This window comes from Trifolium pratense, linkage group LG3 (genome assembly GCF_020283565.1).
Source record: "Trifolium pratense cultivar HEN17-A07 linkage group LG3, ARS_RC_1.1, whole genome shotgun sequence".
Lineage (NCBI taxonomy): Eukaryota > Viridiplantae > Streptophyta > Magnoliopsida > Fabales > Fabaceae > Trifolium > Trifolium pratense.
In genome coordinates, this window is record NC_060061.1 from 35079450 (window position 1) to 35107445 (window position 27996).

The 27996-nt window shown below is 33.2% G+C and overlaps 3 protein-coding genes across 4 annotated transcripts; all 3 read left to right on the forward strand.

The window, feature by feature from the left end:
• The first annotated feature begins 719 nt into the window (after nt 1-719).
• Nucleotides 720-5101, forward strand: LOC123916552 (amino-acid permease BAT1 homolog). Of its 2 annotated transcripts, XM_045968029.1 has the most exons (8): nt 720-1546; nt 1678-1751; nt 1857-2039; nt 2313-2432; nt 2516-2707; nt 2935-3240; nt 3671-3853; nt 4538-5101. In XM_045968029.1, exons 2-8 carry the CDS (start codon nt 1689-1691, stop codon nt 5027-5029), a joined length of 1539 nt encoding a protein of 512 aa, XP_045823985.1. In that variant the 5' UTR covers nt 720-1546; nt 1678-1688; the 3' UTR covers nt 5030-5101. The 2 variants fall into 2 exon arrangements, with proteins under 2 accessions (XP_045823985.1, XP_045823984.1); XM_045968028.1 differs by having other exon boundaries at nt 720-1751.
• A 7464-nt stretch (nt 5102-12565) lies between these two features.
• LOC123914006 (ultraviolet-B receptor UVR8-like) lies at nt 12566-17667 on the forward strand. The gene is made up of 12 exons (XM_045964968.1): nt 12566-13206; nt 13471-13657; nt 14088-14234; nt 14684-14765; nt 15342-15497; nt 15733-15906; nt 16021-16092; nt 16350-16421; nt 16555-16673; nt 16921-17006; nt 17175-17227; nt 17396-17667. Exons 1-12 carry the CDS (start codon nt 12882-12884, stop codon nt 17465-17467), a joined length of 1545 nt encoding a protein of 514 aa, XP_045820924.1. The 5' UTR covers nt 12566-12881; the 3' UTR covers nt 17468-17667.
• A 3764-nt stretch (nt 17668-21431) lies between these two features.
• LOC123916386 (auxilin-related protein 2-like) lies at nt 21432-27980 on the forward strand. The gene is made up of 8 exons (XM_045967838.1): nt 21432-22039; nt 23498-24920; nt 25205-25325; nt 25435-25532; nt 25900-25965; nt 26807-26896; nt 27087-27263; nt 27474-27980. The coding sequence occupies exons 1-8, from the start codon at nt 21627-21629 to the stop codon at nt 27510-27512; spliced, it is 2427 nt and encodes an 808-aa protein (XP_045823794.1). The 5' UTR covers nt 21432-21626; the 3' UTR covers nt 27513-27980.
• The last annotated feature ends 16 nt before the right edge of the window (nt 27981-27996 follow it).

A 27996-nucleotide genomic window follows, 5' to 3' on the forward strand; every position in this document is an offset into this window, starting at 1 on the left:
TATAAAAAATAATAAAATTAAAGGTTAAGACACTGTTTGGTAAGTCCAATAAGCTAGCTTATAGCTTATTGAACTAGCTTATAAGCTTGTTTGAAAAAAATGTGAAGTGTTTGGTAACGAACTTCTCTAACTAGCTTATAGTGTTTTTTGAGATGCTATTTCAAGTAGCGTATGAGCTTATAGCTTATAGCTTTTTCATTTTATTCCATATTTACCCTCATTAATTTTATTTATTTATTTTTTTAAAATTATAATAACTACCCACTAACACTTACAAAAAAAAACTACCCACTAACCATGTATTTTTATGTCATTTTGTACTTACAACAGCTAAATTTGCCAAACACTTTAATTTTATTCTACTAGCTTTTCAGCTATAAGCTACCAGCCATCAGCTATCAGCTATAAGCTAGCTTTTCAGCTATAAGCTAGTTTATCAGCTATCAGCTAGCTTATAGCTTATTTTTACCAAACAGAGCCTAAAAATGGAAAAAACTGTAAAAAGCTATAAGCTATAAGCTCAAACGCTACTTGAAATAGCATCTCAAAAAAAGTCATAAGCTCGTGAGAAATCTTTACCAAACACTTTTATTTTTTTTTCAAACAAGCTTATAAGCTAGTCCAATAAGCTATAAGCTAGCTTATTGGACTTACCAAACACACCCGCAGTGAAAGCTACTTTTTGTCTTTTTCTAAGTGTTTGTATTGTATTGTACTATTGGATAGAGACATCATGGTGGACCGTAGTGGTTGTTGGGGAAGAGTATCATTTTCTGATCTCCTTCTGAATAAACTGGCCAACATAAACTGTGTACATAAGAACTAGAATCTGTAGAATCCTACAGATTCGGGTATATAGTAACTGATCTATTCACCAAACTAACTAATAGCCAAATTTTCAGCTGGAAAGATTGCTAAATAACATGTGAGAAATAGTCAACAATACATGTGAAAATAACCATCATATACGCTAACTAGAAACGTGTGAGAACATGAATCTAGGAAACAAATTAATAAATAAAAACATGAGAGGAATTATACGAGTTGCAAGTCATTAATCACATATTTTAATTTTTAACTGTGTTTACTCTATAGTCTGTGCTGCATATTTTTTATTAAATTCTGTCATCATCTTTTTATGTGTCCACATTCCACTGAATTTTTCAACAAAGGAAAAGTCAAGCCAACAACTAAATACACTAAAAAATAGCTGGAGTATAGTATATTATTTGAGCCTCTTTTAATGTGTTCTTTGTTATAAACGAAACACTTTTTAAATGTGTTGCCTTATTATTAGAGGCTCTACGTTGGTTGAAGGTTGAAACATTCAATTTTCATGCTGCAAGCATAAGTAAATCAGAAAAAGAACAAGTGTGAAATCGGTTTTTCTTTCATTGTTTGATAGAAAATAATAGTGAGTGACGCTTTCATTAGTGGAAAATTAGTTAGTCCTGAGAAAATACTGCCACAGGTGACTATTCAAATATTGCAACTTGTTTGAAAATTACTACCAAGTTTGAATCTTTCAACTAAAAGATTTAGTGAGGTTAGTTACATATTTCTTCTTCTTATATGAATTATCAGATTTCTCAATTCTTCTGTTATCATTAGTTAGTTTTTCTAACAAGAATCTTTGTTACATGGGGACTGAAACCGGTTTTGTTCCGGAAATGACAGAAAACATAGCTATGGATTCAGCAGAGAAGAGACTCAATGAGCTTGGTTACAAGCAAGAACTAAGAAGAGAAATGGTTTGTGTTCTTTTTCTATCTTGATTTAAATTATGTCAAAATGAAAATAACATTTTTTCTTGTGATTAAATCTGTTAATTTTGTTTGCATTTATTGTGGATGCAGACTATGTTCAAAACTCTGGCAATATCATTTTCAACAATGACTCTTTTCACTGGAATCACACCTTTGTATGGTTCTAGCCTTCAATATGCCGGCCCGGCAAGTCTTGTATGGGGATGGGTGGTTGTTTGTTTTTTCACTTGGTTTGTTGGGATTGCAATGGCTGAGATATGTTCATCCTTTCCGGTTCGTCTCTTCTCATATACTTTATGTATGTAATTTGTTAAGTAAATCACCTAAATGGTGGCCGACTCAATAAGACACTCTCAAATATGTCTCTGAGATCAACAAACAAAATATGTCTTATTGTCATTTTCAATTATTAAAAAAAAATTAAGAATAGCTTTTCATTTCCTTAGGAAAATTTTACATCCTAAAAATACTTAGTTCCTACTGCTCATGATGAATCAGTGAATAGTTTACATAACTAATTTCCACTTTTGATTCAATCCAACGCAGACAACTGGTTCGCTGTACTTTTGGGCTGCTCATTTAGCTGGTCCAAAATGGGGGCCATTTTCTTCATGGTGCTGTGCTTGGCTTGAGACCATAGGTCTCATTGCTGGGGTTGGGACTCAGGTAAATGGACTTTGGTTAAATTTCTACTTATTGTTTTCATAGAATGTGTGCATAGTAACTCATGCATTTTCATGGTTGGAAAGGCATATGCAGGAGCACAAACGTTGCAAAGTATAATCCTAATATCAACAGGAACAAATAAAGGTGGAGGGTACTTTGCCCCAAAATGGCTTTTCTTATGCATTTACATTGGCCTTACTATTATATGGGCAGCATTGAACACGTTTGCATTGGAAGTCATTGCCTTTATCGATATAATTTCAATATGGTGGCAGGTACTTTAGTTTTCTTGTATATCAATAACTGCCATAAGATTGCTAAATATTGTTTATTCACTTAAGTATCACACAGTCGCCACATGCCACAGTCGGTTAATCTGAACGGCTGAACCAAGATCAGACAACTCATATTCTTGACAACTCATATTCTTGGTTGTTTATAAAATTCAGCTTATTGAACATGTAATATGAATCATCTGATTTTTATCTAATTATTCTGTCAGGTCATTGGTGGAGCAGTGATAGTGATACTGTTACCTTTGGTGGCACTGACTACACAATCTGCTTCATATGTATTCACAAACTTTGAATTAGCCCCGGCTACAACAGGAATATCAAGCAAACCATATGCAGTGATTCTATCATTTCTTGTGAGCCAGTATTCCCTCTATGGATATGATGCTGCAGCACATCTAACTGAAGAAACTAAAGGTGCAGACAAGAATGGACCCAAAGCAATACTAGGAAGTATTGGCATCATTTCAGTATTTGGTTGGGCTTACATCTTGGCACTTACATTCAGCATTCAGGTAAATAAACATCTTGAAGATATAATCAACCAATGAACACTTCTTTTCATATTTATTCTAGTTAAGAGTCTCGCATTGGATGTGAGATATGTCTTGAAAATGAGTTTATAAGTAGAAGACATTCTCACCTTACAAGATTCATTAGGCCACCTGTTATCAGGTCACGCTGAAGACTTCCAATTTTGGGTGTGATGAGGGTGGTAAGAGAATCTCAACCTTACAAGCCGGTTTTGTAGGGTTGAGATAGGCTCAAGTCTAACTTAAATTCTAATATAGTATCAGAGTCTGTCAAAGATCTATTAGGTAGGAAAATCAAATGCATATAAATAAACATAGAAATTACTCTTCACAAAATTTGAAGAAAAATTTACAGAAACTAATAGTTTGTTAGAAGGAGGATAATTAACACCATTTTTCAACTCTGATTCAGGATTTCGCTTACCTTTATGATCCAAACAATGAGACTGCTGGTGCATTTGTGCCAGCACAAATATTATATGATGCATTCCATGGAAGATATCACAATTCTGCTGGAGCAATTGTTCTACTGTTTATCATTTGGGGTTCATTCTTCTTTGGTGGACTTTCAATCACTACAAGTGCTGCTAGAGTGGTAAGTACTAAAAGCCTGTTTAAATTGACTTATTTGAATTTATCTACTGTTAGCATAAGCATTTGCTAATGACATGTCCATAAGTTGTTTTCCGTTTATTTCTATAAGCTTTCTGTTGGTGGTATTCTAGAGGTGGTATATTATAAACTATATTGTTGCAGAATATAGAGTAAGAAAATATTGTTTTTGGGGCTGAATATTCATGTATTTTTCTTATATCAAATGCATCTCATACACATGAATATATATAGCATGAGTAGTGATGGTTACAACTATCAAAGAGTCACCACTACTAGGTGCTTAATCAATGATCAAACACTCCACTAAGCACTAAGTGCTTCCACTAATAACAATGACAATTCACTCATGTAACTCTTTACTTACATTAGATAATTTCCACTACTTTATCATATTCCACTAACATAAAATCAAATCAGCACATTAACTAACACTTTCCAAGATTGCTTATAAAAACAACTTATAGCTTATATAAAAATAGTTTGACTTTGTTTTATCATGCGTTATAGAAATGGCTTACACATAAACACTAATTATATGATATACATTTATACTAATACTTTAAGAGACAATGAGGTTCTGCATGCTAGTGTTTGAACCAAAAAGACATGCGACGAAAAATGGCTCTTAACCAGTGTGGTATATCTCAAACCAAACAATTTTCAGGTTTATGCCCTATCAAGAGATAATGGAGTTCCATTTTCATTCTTATGGCGAAAACTGCATCCAAAGCACAAGGTTCCTACAAATGCAGTATGGCTTTGTGCAGGAATCTGCATTCTTCTTGGTCTACCGATTTTGAAGGTCAATGTAGTCTTTACTGCAATAACTTCCATAGCAACAATTGGATGGGTTGGTGGTTATGCAGTTCCAATCTTCGCAAGAATGGTGATGCCTGAGAAGAACTTCAAGCCAGGACCATTTTATTTGGGCAAGGCGAGTAGACCGATATGTTTGGTAGCTTTTCTATGGATTTGTTACACATGTTCTGTATTCCTTTTGCCAACTCTTTATCCAATAACTTGGAATACTTTCAATTATGCACCAGTTGCTCTTGGGGTAGGTTTAGGTTTAATCATGCTTTGGTGGGTATTAGATGCAAGAAAATGGTTCACGGGACCAGTTAGGAATATTGATGATCAAAATGGCAAGGTGTAATTCTTGATAATTTGAAGAATAATAATTGGTAGAATATTCTTTATTCCATACTTGTTGCTTTTGACTTGTTCATTCTATGGTCAACAATATTGTTTAAATTTCCATGTCAGTTTCAGTCTTATAGTTTAAAATACTAATGCAACCAAGTCACATGCAAACAAGGAATTTTAGTTCATAAACACTACATAACACTGACATGCGTCTGGTGTCCAACAACAACGACGTATGTTGTTACATTTAATCAGAACAAAGCTTTTAAATCATAATTAATGACTACGTGTCCATGACGTGTCTGATATTTGTATCGGTGTCTGCATATACATACATATATTATCCCATAACACGTCTAATATTATTCAATCACTTCTAACACTATTCAACAATCCCTTGCTTCCCCATCTTAGCCCAAAAACATGATTCTTGGAAGTTTTCTCTCCCGACCCCCTTTATTTCATTTCTACCTCCAAAAATCTCATTTTGTCCTTTGCGATATGAAAATTTTTTGCCAACAAACTTCGATTTATATAAACCGAAGTTTTTAAACATGGAAAAAAAATTCGGTTTATATAAACCGAAATAACATATACCCCCCAAAAAGAAGGAAAATTTATGTGAAACTTCGTGTAGAGCTACCTGTGGTAAATTTAGCGTATCTCTCTGAATATAGGTCGTATGCTAATGATTTTTAATACAGTGTAAAGAAGACAAAATTTACTACAAGATTGACACCGGAATTATTAAATTTCATTAAGTATAGTATGAGAAAAGCTACCTACAAGTTTGAGAAAAATTTCTGCAAAATGTTGTAGAGATACATGTGGTAAATTTATCATAGTTCTCTGAATATAAGTCGTATGCTAATGATTTTTAATCCAGTGTAAAGAAGACAAAATTTAATACAAGATTGACACCGGAATTGTTAAATTTCATTAAGTATAGTATGATAAATTCTACCTACAAGTTTGAGAAAAGTTTATGCTCTGTTTCTGTACCAGTACCCATTATTTGGTCAAACTGGACCAATTGGATAGTTAACCCTCAAAACAAAAATTATATTTGTATCCTTGACACCCTAAGATTTCCAACGAGTGGTCGTTTACTCAAATCAGACATCGTTTAGTATTTCAAATAAATTGTGGAAGTTGAGGGTCTCATGCAGAATTTATGCAGGAAAGCTGAAAAAAAATTTGGAACACAATATTTCGGTTTATGTAAACCGAAATTTTTTAGCATGACAAAAAAATTCAGTTCGTATAAACCGAAGTACCCTCAAGGGCAAAAACGGAAATTCAGGAGGTAGAAAAGAAATGAGGGAGGTCGGGAGAAAAACCATATGATTCTTGGGTCAAACTTGCAAATATAGCTCCAATGGGCTCGATATAAAGAATAGTAGATATGTTTAATAGTAGATATGTTTAAATTTTGAGCAAAATAACCCACAACCAACAAAAATATTACCATCTCTTAAAATACCACCATAAATTATTACTTTCACTTATTTATTGTGTATCATGTTTCACTTAACTACTCTACTAACTATAATTAATAAAATCAATATAACTAATAAATGTAAAAGAATTTGAATTGCATGCAGTTTGATCAAATTTGACCATATCCAATTAAGAACGGATGGTTTTAATTTAATCTGACTGCATGACTGCGACTACGTACAATCGATATTTACTCACAATGGAGATAGTTGATAGTAGTAGTAAAATGTAAACAGCACGAGGGCCCGGATATGTATTGCAATAACAATAAGAATTTGACACGATACTAATGGGCCAATTCTGTTATTTCAAAAACATCTTTTCTGTCTATATTTGATTGAAATATGTAGCCCCTAAATATTCAATTATTTTCTCATGCATTTCTTCACGTGCTAAATCTTTTATTAATTCATGTCTCTCTCCCTTGATAACTAATTAAGGAATGGTAGCTATGCTTATTACTACTAGTAATTAATATACTATTATTGTTGGTGGTGAGTGTGGTTGGAAGCACCGCAATTTACATAAAAGTTTGGAGCACTGCAATACTTGATTAAGCAGTTGCAATGTTGCAGCTTATTTATGATGAAATTATTGATGTAGTATTTAAATTTAGTGTATGATAAACGGTGTCTCAGTGTCATGGTTAAAGAAATAAAAATGAAAACAATGCAAAAGTTTTAAGTAGAAAAAATTATTATTTTTTTAAAATTTTAAGACATTAAATAGATTATTTTAGGATTATATTGCTATTTTTGCGTCCTGAATATCATTGTCCCGAAATCATTGTTTAACACTTTCTTTAAATTTATAGTTATCCAAACTATATAATACTTCCTCCGTCTTAAATTATAAGGGAAAATTGGTCAAAGAAAGTTGATGTATTTGGTTAAGAATTTGGACTAAATACATCAATTTTTGTTGACCAATTTTCTCTTATATTTTGGGACGGAGGGAGTAGCATTTTTTTACAAGCAAAACAATAAATAGTGTTTATCCACGGTAGTGAATTTCAATTTACCTCTTGTAATATTTTTATTTTGAATACCACAATAACGTGAAAATTTCGTCCTTTTAACCCTCATTGAATATGCTGACTTAAAATATTTATGTTCTTTTGTCCCGTGTAATATAGTATGTTAGTAAATTTTAGTTTATCCCCTTACTAAGCATGTCATATCATTATTTATGCAAAATTTTAAGTAAGAATATTCAATAAGAGGCTAAAAGAATGAAATCTTAATAATAAAAGGGTAATTAAAAAAATTACAGAAGATAAACCACTAACATTCCAAGGATAAGTGTTTATCCTTACTTAGAATAAGCCATTAATTAAAAGAAATAGAACAAAGCATGCATAAACCATAAACCATGTGCCATGCATGCTAGGCCACAAGAAAAAGATAGTGACAGCAGCAGCTATAAACACAAGATAGACTTAACACCTCCACATGTGAGACATGGATCTTGACAATCTTGGCAGTAGTCGACTGTCGATGAATAGTTTATAATTGTCTGAAAATCTTTAATTATGATCATCATCGACCTTTGCAAAGCATAAATGCAGGACCGTAAGTGGCGGATCTGCGTAAAAAAAAAAAGTCGCGGTAATTAACTTTTTTTTTTTTAACGTTATTAACATGTTAGTTGATAGAGGATGTATGAAAGAAATAGAGGTATTTAATATATAGTACACACACATTGTCACGTCATAAGCATTTCAATGTTCAAATAACGCGATACTGCATGAAATGATTAAGGTTTTACTAATAGTATAGTACTTTTATCGGTGCCCTTTAAGAACAAATCCTCATGTTAGTCTATAGTTTTGTAGGACATTCGTTTATGAAATTACTAGCAGGACACCCGTGCGTCCGCACGGGAGTTGCGGCGTTGCCGCTCCTCTAAAATGGATATAATATTTGGTAAACAAAATAGAAGGGATATTTGATAAATAAAATAGAAAAAGAACAATGGTAAAATCATCACAAAAAAACTTTAGGTCTTCGTATTAATATAGGAATATTAATATAGATAATGTAGAAATTATGAAAAAAATAGGTTACCTTATTAATATATTTGTAAAAACATAGGTCTTGTAAAAATCACCAAAAAAACTTATGTCCAGGTATTAATATATGAGTATAAATATAGTCATGTAAAAATTATTAAAAAATAAGCAATTGTATTAATATGTTAGTGAAAATATAGGTCTCACAACAATCATCAAAATAATTAGGTCACTGTATTAAATGTGAGTATAACCTGTAAAATTGTAAAAAAAAATAGACAACTTAATTTTTATTTTATTTTTGTTACGAACAACTTAATTAATATAAAATTAAAAGTATAAGCCCCGTAGAAACCACAAAAACAAAAAAGTTTTCATAATAATATATGAGTATAAATATATGTCCCACAAATGTTATAAAAGACGGGCAAACTTATTAATATGAGTAAATAACATAGGTCCCCATGTACAAAAAAAAACAAATAAGTCCCCATAAATCACACAAAAGATTAGGTTCTCGTATTAATATATGATTATAAATATAGGTCTAAAAAAAATAGTAAAAAATTGAAAACTTCGTTAATAAGAGTAAAAACATAGGCCTCGCAGAAATCACACAAAAAATTAGATTTTGTATTAATATATGATCATAAATATATATAATGTAAAAATCATGAAAGAATGACAACTTTATTAATATATGATTAAAAATATAAATCTCGTAGAAATCAGAAAAAAATAGGTTCTCGCATTAATATCTGAGTATAAATTTAGGACCTACATAAATTATTAAAGATCAGTAAACCTTATTAATAAGAGGGAAAACAAAGGTCCCGCAAAATTCACACAAAATATTATGTCCCCATATAAATATATGAGTATAACACGTAAAATTATATAAAAAAAAAAAACAACTATATTAATATTTGAATAAAAATATAATGCCCGTAGATATAACAAAAAAAGGTTCCCGTATTAATATGAATATAACCCGTAAATTTATTTAAAAAATAGATAACATAATATATTAGTAAAAACACAAGTTTTGTGTGAGTCACAAAAAATAATAGATTTTTGTATTAATATATAAGTATAAATATAGATTTTGCTGATGATATTGATGATCAATCTATTCCAAAAGAATGGTCAATGTATTGATGACAAAAAATATTACTCTCTCCTTTTTTTATAAGTGTTTCATCAAATTTAGCGTTTCTAATTAACTGTCCAGTTTGTGTTTTAAGGATACTATTTGTCAATTATATCATTTTTTAATTATTATTATTATTATTATTATTATCTTTTTCAATAACTTTTTTATATATATTTAAAAAACTAAAGTTTTTAAAATAAAAAAAAAATCATTTGTTCCTCTTTTTTTACGATAGAAAAATTTGTTTCTTCCTTGTTTATATTCATATTTAAACACAATTTGTTACCAATTTTTTTTGTATAAAAATAAATTTATTTGAAAGAGTGCAAAAAAATAGGAATTTATTGGTGAATTAAGATGAGGGTATAATAGGAAGATAATGTGCAAAAATCCACTTTCTTAATTTAGTGTTATTATTCTAACTGAACACTTATAAAAAATCGGAAGGAGTAAAATATTAAAATGGAATTAAACACCTCAAGAAAAAATTTAAAATATTGAAATTATTTACTAACTTTCAAATATGACACAAAATACTCATGAAAGTGATGATATGTCAAATTATTAAGTAGGGGAAACATGAGATTTTCACATGTATCTTATTTTCTTAAGTCCCTGTATTAAATATATATATATAAACAACATAATAAAATACACAAAATAATAAAATGAAGAAAAAAATAAATATATATATATATATATATGAGTATGAATAAAGTCCCGTAAAAATTATTAAAAAATAGGCAGTCTTATTAATATTTTAGTGAAAATATAGGTTTTACAACAATCATCAAAATAATTAGGTTACCGTATTAAATATGAGTATAACCCGTAAAATTGTAAAAATAAAAAATAGACAGCTTAATTTTTATTTTTTTGGTTACAAACAACTTAATTAATATATAAATAAAATTATAAGTCCCGTACAAATCACAAGAAAAAAAATCCATATTAATATATGAGTATAAATATAGGTTCAACAGATGTTATAAAAGAACATGCAAGCTTATTAATATGAGTAAAACACATAGGTCATGCAGAAATCACACTAAAAATTAGGTTCTCGTATTGTTGTATTTTTTTAAGAGATTAAATATGTCATTATATTCATTCGTCGGTCATAATTAATACTGCCAATATAGTAGATTGTATAGGATATATCGATGCCCAGTTAATAATTGATTTTTATAAAATAAATTGAATTTGTATAAGTGAAGTAATTTGAATTTGAGTTACATACAAAAAATTGGAGTTTTGTGGTTACAATTGGGCATTTAACTCCTATTGATTATATGTTGGTTTCAAAAATACAACAAATTAATTCATATGGCTTAGTGGTAAATGCAATAAGAAGTGTAACTAAAAGGTTAAGGGTTTGAATCTTGTTGAGAAATTTTTTAGCATTTTTCTATTAATTTTTTTTAATAAAGACACAAAATAACCCTGAATTGATTATGTGTCAAAAAATGAAAAAGGGACAAATTAGGAATTTCATACGTATCTTCTTTTCATATATTATAGATTTTTAATAAAGACACAAAATAACCCTGAATTGATTATGTGTCAAAAAATGAAAAAGGGGCAAATTAGGAATTTCATACGTATCTTCTTTTCATATATTGTAGATGAATATTTCAAAAAAGATTACTTACTCTTTTCACTCTATTGTGGGAAAAAAAAAGTTGGTTCGCTGTATTTAGAACTAAGAATATATGGTGGACCATCCTCATGAGCTCAACTCAATTAGTAGGACATCATATCGTATTTTATATGCAGTAGTCGAGATTCGAATTCTAGATACTCTCCACTTATTCATCTTAAATGATGAAATTTCTAATTACTAGATTTTTTCACCTTAAAGAATGAAACGTTGCGCTTTCTGAAATGTAAATTTATTCTTCTACAAGTTGTTTGGATTACTTAACTAAAAATCGGGTTTAGTTTCCCAAATTTATTCTTCTTCTAATTTCTCATTGTAAACCCCTCCGATTTAGTTTGGAATGCTAATGTGTGACAGCCAGCTTGTCTCACAAATTGAATATGTAAACTTTCACTTATTTTTAATATTTTAAAAACATTTTATTTTATTTTAAAATACCACAAACAATTTTGAGTCAAAAAGTCAATGAGTGACTAACAAATACAAAATGAGGGCCATAAGAGAACAATTGTAAAATTTAACGGTTAAAGTCAAACAATTAAAATTTGACAAACAAAATCAAGCATTTGTAAAACTTAAAGGACTAAATCTGCATTTAAACCAAACATAAAACAATTTATGTTCTATTCACTTTTTTTTTGTCAAGTAGCCTGGTGGCTAGAAAATTCATCTTAAAGGTGAATAAGCGGGATGTCCCAGGTTCGAACCCGGGCTCCTGCACATATAGTGCGATGTCCCTACCAACTGAGTTAAGTTCACGGGGACTGTTCTATTCACTTTTAATTAAAATCAATTTTGCAAAATTAGTTCAATTAAAATTAATTTTCAACACCATAAAACCAAACATGCACTTAATTTGTGTGTAAAAGTCTTATTTAACACTCATTTTAAATCGGGTTAGGATCCTCTCCAGTCACATTACAGTCCAGTGAAATTTAACCACAAAAATTAATATTTTAACTATAAAATAAAGAGTAAGATGACTTTTAATGAGTGAGATTTAAATCGGAGAAAATCCAGTGAAAATCTGACTATAGGCAATCCATTCCCTTTTAAATCGGTTTGAGAGAGTCCTCATAAAGAATATAGGGAAGCAGATTTGCTGCCGTAAACATTGACACAGTTTTTCCATAATACTTAATTTAGGAATTAGTTAGGACCATCCCATCTAACATGTACGGTTGAAATCATTTTAAAAACAATTTTATAACTTTATTAACTTGAACCGTCCGATCAATATTAACAGCCGACATTGAAAACCTGTCCACTGCAGCGAATCTCAATCCATGGTAACATAAAGAATACTGTTGAACCATAATTGAACCGTTAAAAGAAAGAAAATAATTGAACTGCAACAGTAATAAAATAACTGACAAACAGTTACTCCAATCCTCTGTCATAGAAAACAAAATAATACTGAAAATGAAAGATGTGTAGTATGAGTCTGATATTAGCAAGGACTTTGCTAGAAGAAGAGATGAAGAAGAAGCTGAAAAATGGTTGGTGATATTTGGCAGCCAATGGTCCCCACACATTGAATGCCATTGTTTCTGCATTATTATATGTCATCTCTCTTTTCTCTAACCTTTGTTTCAACTCAGCATTCTCTTCCTTCCACCTGTCCACATCACAATCTACTGTATCTCACAATACACAAATCATTATTTTCTCTTCCTTTCATCTCTCTCTCAACACTATCACCACCTGATTCTATATATAGAGTGTTTTTGAAGTATTCTTTGTTCACTCCAAAGGAGAATCTCAGAATCATGGAGGAGGTTGAAGCCACTGCCCCTTCTCCACCTCCACCTCGCCGTGTTCTTCTTATATCTGCCGGTGCTAGCCACTCTGTTGCTCTTCTATGTAAGCTCACCTGCCCTTTTGATTTTTTTGTTGTGATTATGAAAATTTGTCAATTGGGTTGTGAAAAGATTGAATTTTTAATGGAATGGATAGGATAGAAGCTTAACTTTTTATTATATTACAAAGGTGTCCTTTTGATTTATTTGTTGTGATTATGAAAATCTGTCATTTGGGTTGTGGAAAGATTGAATTTTTAAAGGAATGGATAGGTTTTGGTAGTTTTTGATTTTGTGTGGTTATGGATTGATTTTGATGTTTTTACAGCTGGAAATGTTGTTTGCTCTTGGGGTAGGGGAGAGGATGGACAATTAGGTCATGGTAGTACTGATGATAGACTTTTGCCTACTCAACTCAGTGCATTGGATTCTCAACAAATTGTATCTGTTGTTTGTGGAGCTGATCATACTATTGCTTATTCCGAATCACGCGTCGAAGTATATAGTTGGGGATGGTATGCAAATTCTATCTTTTCTATTGTTTCCTTGAAGTTCACTTTACTCAGAAAATGCATCCTTTTCTGTGACTGTTACTAAAATCTCATTTGGTATTTGTGTTAGAAAGTTATTAATTCTCTAGTGTAATATTGCTCTATTAGATCCAGCTTTAAGATAGTGTTTTTGTTACAACTTTATCTGTGATATTTCTGTTAAAATGTCAGTTCAGTAGATCAAGATTGTGTAGGTATATATTTACCCTGTTGACTGTATGAAAAACTCATTAGGCAGAATGAGTTTCTATTCTGGGCATATAATGTTTCATGTTGTTTTCAGTTACCATTCAATTTCTGATACATTATTGTTCACATAAAAAATAGTGTTTCGATATATGAATATAATAATATTCTTAAATTTTTGAAGTAGATCTTATTCTGATTTTTCCAGGGGTGACTTTGGACGGTTGGGTCATGGTAATTCTAGTGATTTGTTCATTCCTCAGCCTATTAGAGCATTACAAGGACTACGGATAAAGCAAATTGCTTGCGGGGATAGCCACTGTTTGGCAGTTACTATGGATGGCGAGGTTCAGAGGTTTGTAGTTATCGACCGAGTTTTTATCTACTTTTTACTATTTTTGTATCAGTAAACCGAGTAATGTTTTGTTTTCTACGTTGAGTGCATATATAGGCCCAGTCTTTTTAAATTCCTTTCCTTTTCTTCTCTATTTACTGAAAGAAGGGCTGAAGAGAATCTGATACTGAAAATGGTTGTTTTGAATCAACTTATTTGATTTTTTGCGACAGACTTTTGTTATATTCTTATTACTTAGATAACTGATACTCCCTTTATGGATTAGATTTGCTTTCTTGCACATGATACATGCATCTAATCAATAATTCAATATTCCATTTGTAAAGGTATAAGTGCATATATTGAAGTCCTTGCTTTATTCTGCATCATCATGAAATAAGTTGGTTCATTCATTCTCATTTTATCTGATCTTTGTATTTCTTTATTATTTTTAACTTTACTCATTGAAGTTGGGGGCGGAATCAAAATGGTCAACTTGGACTAGGTACCGTAGAGGACTCACTTGTGCCACAAAAGATTCAAACATTTCAGGTACATTTTCAGAGACATTCATCAAGGTTATCTATAATAAATAAAACTAAATGAGCTAGTAATCAATAATCAATCAATATAAAATGGCAAGTTGTTTTTACCATATACTTAATTAATTACTTCTTATTCATCCCCTTTTTAATGCAATTTTAAAGAGGATATATAGTCTCTGTCTTTGGTGAGATCCAAGGCCGAGGAAAAAGGGAAAACCAACAGGAGTGAGACAAAACACTTAGAACTGTTAGATTAGCTAGATGGAATAAGACAAATAAAACTTTTAGATGGTTAGATAGTTGAAAGTGGTAGGAGCAGGGCATAGCTCAAATAGTGAGAAAGGGATGAATGTTTCCAACTTGTTTAAATGTGGAAACATTCATCTCTTTTCAACTTGTTCTTGACAAAATAAATCTATATACCTAATACCCTTTCTACTCTTGATGAATACTTTCACATACACTAGAAAATCTAGTAGCAAAGTTTATCATTTGCACAAGATTTGTCTATCATAAGCTATAACGCATCAAACAAATTATTCCATTAACTACCAGGCTCATGTAAATTTTTATGTTGTTGTAGGGGATACCTATCAAAATGGTTGCTGCTGGTGCTGAACATAGTGTAGCCATCACTGAAAATGGAGAGCTGTACGGATGGGGTTGGGGCCGATACGGAAACTTGGGATTGGGAGATAGAAATGATCGTTGTATTCCAGAGAAGGTTTCTTCTGTTGATGTATGTTCTCATCATCTTGCCTTTTTTTATTAGAATGTGATATATCAATTTTAATATTTGGAAAATTTGTTATATATTGTTTCAGTTTGACAAAAGTTTGACTTGCTGTTTACTTTAATAGAAGAAGCAGCATTCGATAAATTAAATTGTCATAACTTAATACACTCGTAATAATGGATGGAAACTGTTTATTCTACCCCTTCATTGCCTAAGTCTTGCTTGTTAAGAGTTGCAGCGTGACAAGATGGTCTTGGTTGCTTGTGGCTGGCGGCATACAATATCTGTTTCATCGTCTGGTGAACTATACACATATGGATGGAGCAAATATGGCCAACTAGGTCATGGAGATTGTGAAGATCATCTTGTGCCTCACAAGCTTCAAGCCTTGAGTGATAAGTTAATTTGTCAGGTGGCCCTTTAATTTTAACCAGAGTTGGTGCCTAGCTTGCAATTTCTCATATTATTAGGATTTCCCTTCGCTCTGCTTGTTCAGTAGGTCTTATTTTCAACTATAATCTTTCAGGTATCAGGTGGTTGGAGGCATACTATGGCTCTCACTACTGGTGGACTGCTTTATGGATGGGGTTGGAATAAGGTTGGCAGATTTTTATTTTTTTTATTTTCCTCGTATAATGTGAAAGTTTGTGTTGTAACTTGTAACAAGAAATGTTCGTTGATTTACTAACACAACCGAATAATAAATTTGGTGACTGGTGGAAGAATGTACATAACGTTAGCAGAGAACTAAAAATATATAATATCTTAATAAAAAATGGTGAGACTTTATTCTATAACTAAACAATCATGTGCAGTGAAATTTTTTCTTGTAACCTACTTTTCCTTTAATTGTAGTTTGGACAAGTTGGAGTTGGTGACAATGTTGATCGATGTGCTCCTGTGCAAGTGAAGTTTCCCCATGATCAGGTATACTCTTGGTCTCTTTATTTCTTCTGTTTGGAATTTCTTTCTTTAATGTGTCTTAAAAAGAAAAAGTTTCATTAAATAATGACTAACTGGTTAGTTTTTTTATTTTGCGCACTTTTGCTTGGCTCGACAGAAAGTAGTTCAGATCTCATGTGGGTGGAGACACACTATTGCTGTTACTGAAAAAGACAATGTATATTCTTGGGGAAGAGGCACAAATGGACAACTTGGGATTGGGGATACCATTGACTGGTAATTGCATATGAATCTGTATAAAATTATGCCTCGACTATTAGGCAAGCACATTCATACTTTACTTTGAATGTGCTTTCTTTTTCCCTTGAAAAGGAAATCGATTTTCGTAGCAACTATGACTATGTTTATTTATAGTAGACAAAGTTATTGCCGATCTTTAGTCATTAACCGGAAAGTTGCCTTAGTTTCAGGTATTGGGTGCATTTTGATGATATATTTCATAAAGTCGTTTTTGGATTTGTAGGAATTCTCCAAAGATTATCGAGGCTTTGAGCGTTGATGGATCTTGTGGGCAGCACATAGAATCCTCAAACACAGATCAATTATCAGGTGCTTTGTGCTTCTCATCAATACTATTTTCCTTCGTTCTTTTGTCGTGACTGATATTAGTACCATCTGATAGTATAAATTAAATTCATATATTTTATTTTATTTTCTTATTTATTTTGTTTATACAATTTTGCATCATGCTAATTGTTCTATTTTTCCCTTAAATAGGAAAAACTTTTGCTTCCTTAGCCGAGAGATATGCAGTTGTACCAGACGAAACTGTAAGTGTCTTATTTTAGCATACACTTTTTTGCATAATATAAAAGTGAAGGGTGACTAAGAATATGTTAGTATGAAAAAGATACTGATGACTATCTTTATTATGAGAAATATTCATTTCATGCTAGGGTTTTAAAAATCTTAATACATTGACTTGTTTGATTTGGCAGGCGTCGGCGCAAACTGTAGATAGGCTCGATCTTAGTGTCCCAGAAAGTGATGTCAAACGGATCCGGGTTTGATACCCTAAATATCTCCATTTGACGAGCATTGCATCTTGTTCTTATCAGTCGATGGGGATGAGCTTCCACTTCTATCATTTTGGCAATTAACATGATTATTGTAGATTACTAATATATATGGCAAGTTATGAGAAATATTGCTTGTGATATCACTATTCGATATATATATCTATATTATCAATAAGAAAACATTTACTATATCCTAGTTTTAAATTTGTGTTTTAAGCTTTATTATAATGATGATGATGATGATGATGATGATGATGATGATGATGATGATGATGATGATGATGATGATGATGTCTTGTTTCTAGGAAAACATTTACTCTACCTTGTAAAAAATGCTTTACAGCATCGATGCATATGTATCGAGTGCATTCCAAGATAAATCTATTTCTAACATCAAAATACAACAAACGATGAACTTATTCAACTATTTCTAGTCGTAGTAAAGAGTTATACTTGTTCATAATCTTTTTTCTCGGATTAATAATGACGATGTCTTTCTCATCCCTAATTTCTCTAGAATGTTAATGACAATGACAATCCATCCCTTTTTAACATTTAAACAAAATCGTAAGAATCAACGACTTACCATGAAGTTTTTCGTTCATGATTATTGGCGGGTTTCTAGAAGCATTCTCTCTACACTTGAACACAAGTGAAAGAAGAAGATAACAAAAACCTTAACTCTTACATTAGGGAGCAGGCGTGGTAAAACGGGCCGGGCCCGCCAGGCTGACCCGTTTAACCCATCATTTTTGGCGGGCCGGGTTGAGGTTTTCGCCTCGCTACCTTAAGGTGGCCCGCCCCCGCCTAACCCGCCTAAAAAACGGGGCGGGGTGGGGTGGGTTAGCCCGCGGGCTTTTTAATTTTTTATATTTTTTTACTTTTACTGAAAATTGGGCTTAGAATGAGGAGCCCAAATTTCAATCCAGTAATATTTTTCTCTCATATAAAACTTCACGTTTCTTTTTCCTGCCAAAATTAGGGTTGTTTGTTTCATTTATTCATTTCATCCGTCGTCGTGCTCCCTTTATGCTAGTATTTATCCTTTTATCTTATATTGTAATGAATTACTTATTAACTTAGTTGATGTTTCTGTTAGTTTAATTAAGGGTAATTGTAAGTGTTAGTTTAATTAAGGGTAATTGTAAGGAATTACTTATTAACTTAATTAATGTTTCTGTTAGTTTAATTATCTCTATTCTCTACTGTAATCTTCTCTCAACTCTTAATTATCCCTATTTTCTGTTAGTTTAAAAATAGGAGGTAAGAATTTTAAGGAATTGTGAAGTTATAATTCATCCTACTTAACTTCATAATCTTCAAAGAATGAGGGTGGTCTAGGCATTAAGAGACCTCAACATATAAATGACGCTTTTCTTATGAAAATGCTTTGGAATCTGATCAACAAACCAGATGACCTTTGGTGTAAGGTTCTTTATAATAAGTATGGAAGAAATAAGGACTTGAGAGTAACAATAAGCTCTCAACCCTATGACTCTCCTTTGTGGAAAGCTTTGACAGGTATTTGGGAAAAATTCCAGCAGAATATTGTGTGGCAGTTGGGAGATGGAAACAATATCAACTTTTGGCTGGATAAATGGACCCCGAGTGGAACTTCTTTGCTCTCTGTTACTAATCAAATTATTATTGACACGACTCTTTCTGTGAGGGATGTGCTTACCCCCTCAGGAGAGTGGGATTTTGATTTCCTTACTTCTAATTTACCATCTAATTTTTCTTTTCAGGTTCTTGCTATCCCAGCACCTATGGACATAGACGGGAAAGACACAATTGGTTGGGGAGGGACCAACACTAGGAATTTCACAGTTAAATGTGCTTATGAGAATCAAAACATTAGAGCTCAACCTATTGAGGGAGATTGGAAGGCCGTGCGGAGTTGGAAAGGACCTCATAGAATTCAAACTTTTATGTGGATGGCGGCTCATGATCGGTTGCTCACTAACTTTCGTAGGAGCAAATGGGGTGTTGGAGCTTCTCCCACATGCTCTAGATGTGACAGAGTCAATGAAACACTTATTCATGTTTTGAGGGATTGCCCTGTTGCAACCCAAACCTGGATAAGGTTAGTCCCTTCAAATCAAATCATTAATTTTTTTCTTCTTCTAATTGCAGTGAATGGATCTTCAAAAACATCAACCTTCAACTGCAAGATATCCAGAATAGGAAGTGGAAAACAATTTTTATGGTGGCGTGCTGGCACATGTGGAAGTGGAGAAACCAAACGATTTTTGAAGATGACTTTCAACGTCCGACTGACCCAACCTACATGATTATCAAGATGGCTGAAGACATAGACAAGTGCATCCACCATCCTCTGAATATTCGCCAATGTGACACTATTTTCATTGGATGGAAAAAACCCCGAGAAGGGTGGATTAAGCTTAACTGTGATGGAGCCTACAAGGATTCTTTGGGTTTAGCTGGTTGTGGTGGACTCTTTCGAAATTCAGATGGCAGATGGATTAAAGGATACTCGCGCAAAATAGGAACTTGTGATGCTCTCTCCGCTGAAATGTGGGGAATGTACTTGGGAATGCAACTTGGTTGGAGACAAGGTTTCTGCCATCTTCAGGTGGAAAGTGACTCAAAAAGTCTGGTTGATATGATCACGGGGAAAGTTAAATTCAATGGTAATCCGCCTACCTTGGTGCGTCGTATACAAGAGCTTTTAAAGTTGGATTGGCAGGTGCAATTCAATCATACTTGGCGAGAGGGAAATAGAAGTGCTGATTGGCTGGCTAATTTCAGCTTTTCTCTAAATTCTTTTAATATTCATGTTATGGAGACTCCTTCAAATGAGGTTTCGAGTCTTCTTTTTGATGACTTTTCTGGGACTTGCATGCCTAGAAATTTTCATGTAACTCTATAGTTCTTTTCTTTTTGGGCGTTAGCCCTCTTTTACTACAAAAAAAAAAAAACTTCATAATCTTCTCTCAATGCAATTTGCTAGTATTTTTTTAATATCAATTAGGAGGTAAGAATTGTGAAGTTATAATTCAAACTATTAAAAAAAAAAAAATTTGGCGGGCCGGCCCGCCAACCCGCAAACTCGCCAATAAACGGGCGGGTTTGAGTTGTTGAACCCGGACGCCTAAGTTGCCCCACCCCGCTTTTGGACGGGCTTAAACGGGGCGAACATGCCCACTTTGCCACCCGTAGGAGCAGACAACCTTGTTAAATTTTTGGAATTATAATATCTTATCTTCCATTATTAATTAAATTCTACAAGTGAAGTGTTAACATGTAGATTTTGACATGTCACATGCCATAAGGTATGGAGTTAATAATTGCCAGCTCAACTCACCAACATATATGTTTGTAAAGTTGAACAATGTGCGTTTCATCGCCTAAAAAATAGGGGATCGGATAACTTTTGTTGTACCCTGTTTAATTTGAAATTGATTATGAGACTGAACAAATTAGGTAGCAAATGACAGGACAAAAACAAGATTTTTTGTCCCTTACCGAACCATAGTACAACTATAAAAAATACGAAAATATTCATTTTATTTTCGAATATAAAAATATTATCGCCCTATATCTCTCTGGTACAGTTTTGTCCTGTCATGTATTATCTTGTTCTGTCTTCTACTGTATTGTCTGATCCTTACTGTTTTTTACAAATTCTAATTTAATTCATAAAAATACCAAAATTATTAGATTGAACACCGTGATCGGAGTTTGAATACCTCTTTACCTCCGTGTTTTTTTTTAATGATTATTGTAATTTTGTTTATCCATAAAAAAATTGATCAACAATATCACTTTTTGTATAAAATCTTAAAGATAAGATAAATGATTCTTTAAAAAGAACATAGTCAATTAAAGAAAAATAAGATAAAGAGAATAATTGATTGATAAATAATAAAATATTAATAATGTCGGTAAAGTAGTTAATTTTTGTTTTTCAGAAAGAAAAAAATGCCAGCAATGTATAATAAAATTAAAATTTCAAAACGTGTAATTTCTTTTTCTTCCCACTAAAATAAAATTTCCATGAATGGGAAATGAAGAAAATGAGAAAAACTTTGATCAAAAAATGAAGAAGTGAAATTGAATAAAACAATTCCCTCCCTATAACCGCCGAACCACCGTACACGGAGGAAACCACCGTTCACCAGATCTCACCATGAACGATTTCGACGGTTTATTAGATACCGATTTCAGATTGAAGCAACAAGGCAAATCGGCACCAATGTCATCCAAAGAATCTTCCAATTTCACCAAAACTTCTTCTCCAAAATTCGATTCAAGTTCCCGATCCACTCGTTCTTCTAATCAAGATTCAGCTCCATTCTCCGATCTCTACAATTTCGATTCCATCTCTCGCAGCAACTCCAGTTTCGCTTCAAAGTCCGTTAACTCGCCTGTCTACGATAAACCTGTTTACGACGACGACATTTCTAACCGAAGCGCCACCGCATTTGATGACATTCTCGGTGGATTCGGTGATTCAAAGAAAACGGTGAAGAATGAGAAGAACGTTGGTGATTTTGATGATTTGATCGGTGGATTTGGGAACAGTAAGCCCTCCCATCAAAGGTGTGGCTACTGTGAATTACGCTTGATTGTATTGTACTCTACATGTATGATGAAATGCATTTTTGTTCAAAGGATAGTTTAATTTGTTTTTTATGTTTTTGCTTGCATTTGAAGTAACAATGGTGTAGGAGCTAGTGAATGTTGTTGTGTAGTGAAACCTGAGGTTGAGGTTTCTTGATCTGTGGGAAACCTATTTGTGTATAAAATTGACATGTTAAACTGTGAGATTATAACTATGGAACACGTGAAATGCTGAAATTAATTGATGATAACTGAATGTCCCGACAATGGGTTTAAAAGCTTTTCGAAAAATATTGGTTAGAGATTGGCTACATTGGCAAATCAAAGCATATTAGAATAATAATAATGGCCCGATAGTTGTGTTTAAATATATGCGACAGAGACAAATCATTGGCTATAGTCTTTCTGAAATTTTTAATTGTTGTGTATCTATGGTTATCGTGTACTCACTGTCGAGACCTTCATATAGCATTATGTAGTCCATATTCTACTATCCTTGAATATATAAGTTCACAAGTTTACCCGCCTTATATACTAAAACATGTTATAGAATATTATCTATCTGCTGGTTATCCTTGCAGTTAAACAAGAAATACATGCCTGCAATATCATCAGTAGATTATTGTCTGAATTTTGTTTTAATTTTATTTTTTACTTTCTGAAATTAATCTTAGTGTTTGGATCTCAAAAGTAGCTACAATGCTATTTGCCAAGAATTTAGAATTGGTTATGTTTGCAAAAACTGTGCATTTTGAAATTACGATATGTGGTTGTTTGCATCATATCAGTTTATATGGTAATCTATGCAGTTGATATCTGAGCAGGCATAACATCGTTTGAAAGGTAACAGGTAGTTGTGCTTGCTGATTTTGTTCATTAAAGTAGACAGCTGAGTTTTTTTGGTGATTTAATTTTTGCACGACATTTTTGAATTTGTTAATCATTGTTGGACACCCTTGAGTCAAATAGGAACATTTTAAATAAAGAAAACATGAGTGGTTCCAAGCAAATCATGTACCTAAATTATAACTTCAAGAGTTTGACAATACCTTATATCTGAAATGTTTACGCTCAATGTTTTGTATATAGCTTAAGGGTTCTTATTTCAGTAGTAGCAACTTTTGGGATATCCATAATGATTTTTCTTTGCTGTGCATTTTTATTTAAAAAGTAGATTCATCATTTTATCTGCAGCTAATAAAAGAGATCTATGGAGAAGGAGAATTATTGTTATTCTGTAATGCTTTGTCTATTAGGAGATAGGAATTGCCAATCTTATGGCTTTGTTGTTCCTAAGCATCGCATTTTGTTAAACAAACATGAAGAGAATGAGAATAGGGAATAACTGTAAAGGGACAATCCTATCCCTTATTTTTCACGTATTAGTTGATATGTTGATGTATCATAATATTGTTTTTACATATCATTTCATTACAGGCCCACTCCTGATATTGGTTCATTATCAGGATCTACTTTCAGTGCATCTAAAACAACCTCCAATGCAACAGAAGACCCTTTCAAAATATTTGAATCAACTTCTGCTCCAACTGGTTCACCCTCAGGCCACTTTACAGATCCATTGGAAGAAATTAGTAAATTTACTAGTTCTAGAAGCACAAAAAATGACAGTTCATCAAATTCTAATGGAGTATACGATGATACTGATCCCTTTGATGGACTTGGAAATTCATCTGATTCTAACAAACCAGTAGTTGGCCAAAGGCCTACTTCCCCTTCTTATGTCAATGATGGTTTTGGTCACGTCAATTCTCAGGCAGATATGTCTCCAAAATATGAAGAAAAGTTGGTATCAGATGATGATATATGGCTAACGGTATCGGAGATTCCTCTTTTTACACAACCAACTGCTGCTCCACCACCTTCAAGACCACCTCCTCCTCGACCGGTACACATCCCCAAGTCAGGAACAGGTTCACCGGTTTTTGCCAATGTCAGGAAGAATGACCATGAATTTTCTTCTTTCCCAACTTCGACTCGATTTTCTCAAGGTCCTAAATCTGCTCCTGCTGCAGCCAAGTTATCTTCTACATCAGAGTTTGATGAACTTGAAGATTTTGCCATGGGTAGGAGTCATGGTGATGGTGATGAACGTGAAAATGGTGTTCCTAATGAAGAATTAGGGATGAACTCAGCTGCTGCAGCTATGAAGGAGGCTATGGAGAGAGCTGAAGCTAAATTTCAGCATGCAAAGGAAGTTAGGGGGAGAGAGGATACAAAACCTTCTCGAAGCAAAGAACCCGTACATTTGGAGAAAGATGATAGAGCTGTGGCAGAGGAGAGAGACAAGTTAAACCACGAGCAGCAGCAAAAGGAGATGGAGGAAATGGAGCAAAGAAGAATTGAGAGGGAAAAGGAGGAGAAAGAAAGAGAACAACAGAGACTTGAGAGGGAAAGAGAAAAAGCAAGACAGGCTGTGGAAAGAGCTACTAGAGAAGCACGTGAAAGAGCAGCTGCTGTAGCTCGCCAAAGAGCTGAGAAGGCTGCTGTTGAGAAAGCTAATGCAGAAGCTAGAGTGCGTGCTGAAAGGGCTGCTGTTCAGAGGGCACAAACTGAAGCTCGTGAAAGGGCTGCTGCTGAGGCAAAGGAAAGGGCTGAAAAGGCTGCTGCAGGGGCAAAGGGGAGAGAAGCGCGAGAAAGAGATGCAGCTGCAAGGACTGAAGCTGAAGCACGAGTTAAAGCAGAACGTGCTGCCGTAGAAAGGGCTGCTGCGGAGGCCCGAGAAAGAGCTGCAGCTGCTGCAAGAATGTACCAGCAAAAAAATGAAAACGATCTTGAATCATTCTTCAGCATGAGCGGAAGGGCCAACAGTGCTCCAAGGCCTCCTAGGTCTAGCTCTTCTGTGAGTACAAAGTCTTGTTAAACATTATTTATACTAAAGTGCCTAACTCTTGGCTTTGATGTTTGGTCTCTTCCTCGTCATTTTTATCATAAATGCAGGAGCTTATATTTAGGTGGTTGTTATTTTATTCTTTCCATTTTTATTTTAAATGAATATTAAATAAAAAAGGGATATATAAAAGTGGCAAGTTTTAGTATGTTTTAAATGAAAACAGTTGGCTGACACGCACCATAGAGTCATACTTTTTGCATTTGTAAAAAAATTCTGGATCTCTTTATTTTCAGGATTCAGTTTTTGATGCCCAATTTCAGCCTGATGTAAACCGGAAATCTACAAGCGCGTCTTCAAACATAAAGAAGGCATCATCATCAAGTAATTTTGATGATCTTTCCTCAATTTTCGGAGGTAGGACTTTGTAGCAATATACTATTATTGATGTGAAAGTTGTTTGAATTTTCTTTTGTCTCAATGCTTACTTGGTTCTTTCTAATCCCTTCTCTTTTTTGGTTTGAAGCTTCTCCCTCAGCTGGAGAATTTCAGCATGTTGAAGGGGAAAGTGAAGAAAGACGAAAAGCCAGGTTGGAACGCCTTCAGAGGGCGCAGGAGCGTGCGGTATGTTTTACTGTATTTTGTTCCGTAATTTGACTTCTTCGTTGTTATTGATAGTAAAAGAAGGCAAACAATTTACAATTTTTGACCTAAATTGACGTTGAGATCAATTCATGTAGAAGTGTTGCTATAAAGAATAAAGGGGAGTTAGAGAAGGATAGAAAAAATAGTTCTGATCATTTGATACCTTGGAGAATAGACTTCTCTCCTACTTTATTCATTAATTCAAAGGAAAAATGTTCTCTTCTCATTTCTTTTTTTCAATTTTCCAACTCTTTTCTTTAAGATGCTAACTGGAAGTGTGTGCATTATTGAATAATCTTTTCAAATAGTTTGTCTGTTACTTATAATCATTATCGTTTTATACTAGACAAAAGCATTGGCTGAAAAGAATGAACGGGACCTACAGATTCAAAGAGAACAGGCTGAGAGACATGTAAGTAGTATATTTTTCTGCTTTCCTTTTTATCTGTGAATTGGTGGTTTCTGCTCATGCACTTGCATTGTGTACAATGTTTGTACAAAATTATATCTCTGTAATCGTGCCTATAAAAAAGCTATCTCTTTGATTTGTTTTCCCAGTACATGTACATGTGTCAGATAATTGTTGTCCAACTTCCTCATTTCCTATTGAATTGTGTTTTTTGTCTCAAATTTCTAAGATTTCTAAGTTACATTAGCATTAACCCCGAGCAGAGCTTGTACGCCTTAGGTTTTTTCTTAAAAAGGAACATATCATCCACTCTCTTGCTTTCCGTTATATCTCTCTCCATCCCAAAATGACTGACCTATTTGACCAATTTACAAAGATTAAGAAAAATGTATAAATGAAAGAGAGAGAGAAGAATACTTTGATTCAAGTATCCTAATCATGTATTGCTGTATTCACCCTTACCATAAATACAAAGTGGAAGATACTCCCTCCGGACACAAATATAAGCAAAAATGCATATAGTCCAAATACATCCATTATTCAATGAATCTAAAAAGTGCACTTTTTCTTATATTTGTGTCTGGAGGGAGTATTGAATTGAGAGTGATGCAAGTAGTATTAATTAGAGGGTACCATTGAAAAAAGTAATTAATCTTGTGTTGAAAATTGAAAGAGGCCAGTCATTTTGGGACAAATTTTTGTTATAAATGGATCGGTTATTTTGGGACAGAAAGAGTATTTAATAAAGGGATGTTTATGTTGGATGATTGTGATTAGTTGGATATTACGTTCCCAGTTAATTTGCATGGTTTTTAATGTCATGTGTTTTTCATATTGATTTCAGAGGCTTGCTGAAACACTGGATTTTGAAGTTAAGCGCTGGGCTGCAGGAAAAGAAGGGAACTTACGTGCTTTACTCTCCACCTTACAATATGTATGTACTATGTACTGTGTAATTGTGTAATGCCCAGGGTGTGTTGCCTTATATTGTCTCATTATATTTTCTACAAAAAAAAATGCTCAGGGCCAAAATTTAAGATAAGGCATGCTGGATTTTTTAATATTCTCTCGTTTGCCTCATTTAATAACCTCGTTAACACATCTACTTCATGAATGATGATCAGGTATTATGGCCTGAATGTGGTTGGCAGCCAGTTTCTTTGACTGATCTTATTACAGCCGCTACTGTTAAAAAGGCTTATAGGAAAGCTACACTGTGCATTCATCCTGATAAAGTGCAGCAGAAAGGTGCCACTCTTCAACAGAAATATATTGCAGAGAAGGTTTTTGATCTACTAAAGGTATTTGAGTCTGTTTTATGTATTGCTTTCTACATGACAATGACTCTTTTGAAGTAGGATTTGAATTAGTGTTGTCAGTTTCTTTAAAAACTAAATTGAAAAGGTTGAGTTGGCATGCATGGGATTTCATGCCAAGATTAGATTATTTTTCTATGTCTAGAATACTACATTCCCTTCATTCTTGCCTAAAATCTTGATAATTAATAACAGGAAGCATGGAATAAGTTCAACTCAGAGGAGCTTTTTTAATCTCTGATGAACTTCACAACTCCAAGGTAATTTGTACTTTTGCACAGCCGATTCCATTTGAGGGGGACAACAGCGTTATTTCAGCTACCTCCTCCATTACCTAATTATTTCGATGTTGCATCGATGGTGAAAAATTGATTTCCTTGTTTGGTGTGAGGATGCCCGAAGGTTACACCGTGGAGTAATCTTTGGTGTAATATATGCTATTCTGGGGAAGTTGGGTTTATATGGATGCTTAAGAATGTTGCATATATTGTTGTAAAATATCATTTTGTGGGCATCTATGTCAATTTAATTCATTATTTCTGTCAAGTGAAAAATTCATGACCGTTTTTCCCCTTTCCTTTCAATTTTATTATCTGTGTATTTGTTATATAGTAATCTGAATGCATATTATACCCTCTTGTGAATTGCCATTAAAATGTGGCATGGTAACGTTCTAGTGTAATTGAGCTGAAGTTTCATGGACCTTATTTGTACAAGC

Bases quoted from the DNA above. Each gene is read 5' to 3' on its own strand.
- LOC123916552 (XM_045968028.1), top strand. From the start codon at position 1,641: ATGGGGACTGAAACCGGTTTTGTTCCGGAAATGACAGAAAACATAGCT. The intron at 1,752-1,856 runs GTTTGTGTTCTT...TTGTGGATGCAG, and splicing joins AAGAACTAAGAAGAGAAATG to ACTATGTTCAAAACTCTGGC. The intron at 3,854-4,537 runs GTAAGTACTAAA...AACAATTTTCAG, and splicing joins CTACAAGTGCTGCTAGAGTG to GTTTATGCCCTATCAAGAGA.
- LOC123914006 (XM_045964968.1), top strand. From the start codon at position 12,882: ATGCCATTGTTTCTGCATTATTATATGTCATCTCTCTTTTCTCTAACC. The intron at 13,207-13,470 runs GTAAGCTCACCT...ATGTTTTTACAG, and splicing joins CCACTCTGTTGCTCTTCTAT to CTGGAAATGTTGTTTGCTCT. The intron at 15,907-16,020 runs GTGGCCCTTTAA...ATAATCTTTCAG, and splicing joins GTGATAAGTTAATTTGTCAG to GTATCAGGTGGTTGGAGGCA.
- LOC123916386 (XM_045967838.1), top strand. From the start codon at position 21,627: ATGAACGATTTCGACGGTTTATTAGATACCGATTTCAGATTGAAGCAA. The intron at 25,326-25,434 runs GTAGGACTTTGT...TTTGGTTTGAAG, and splicing joins TCTTTCCTCAATTTTCGGAG to CTTCTCCCTCAGCTGGAGAA. The intron at 27,264-27,473 runs GTATTTGAGTCT...AATTAATAACAG, and splicing joins AGGTTTTTGATCTACTAAAG to GAAGCATGGAATAAGTTCAA.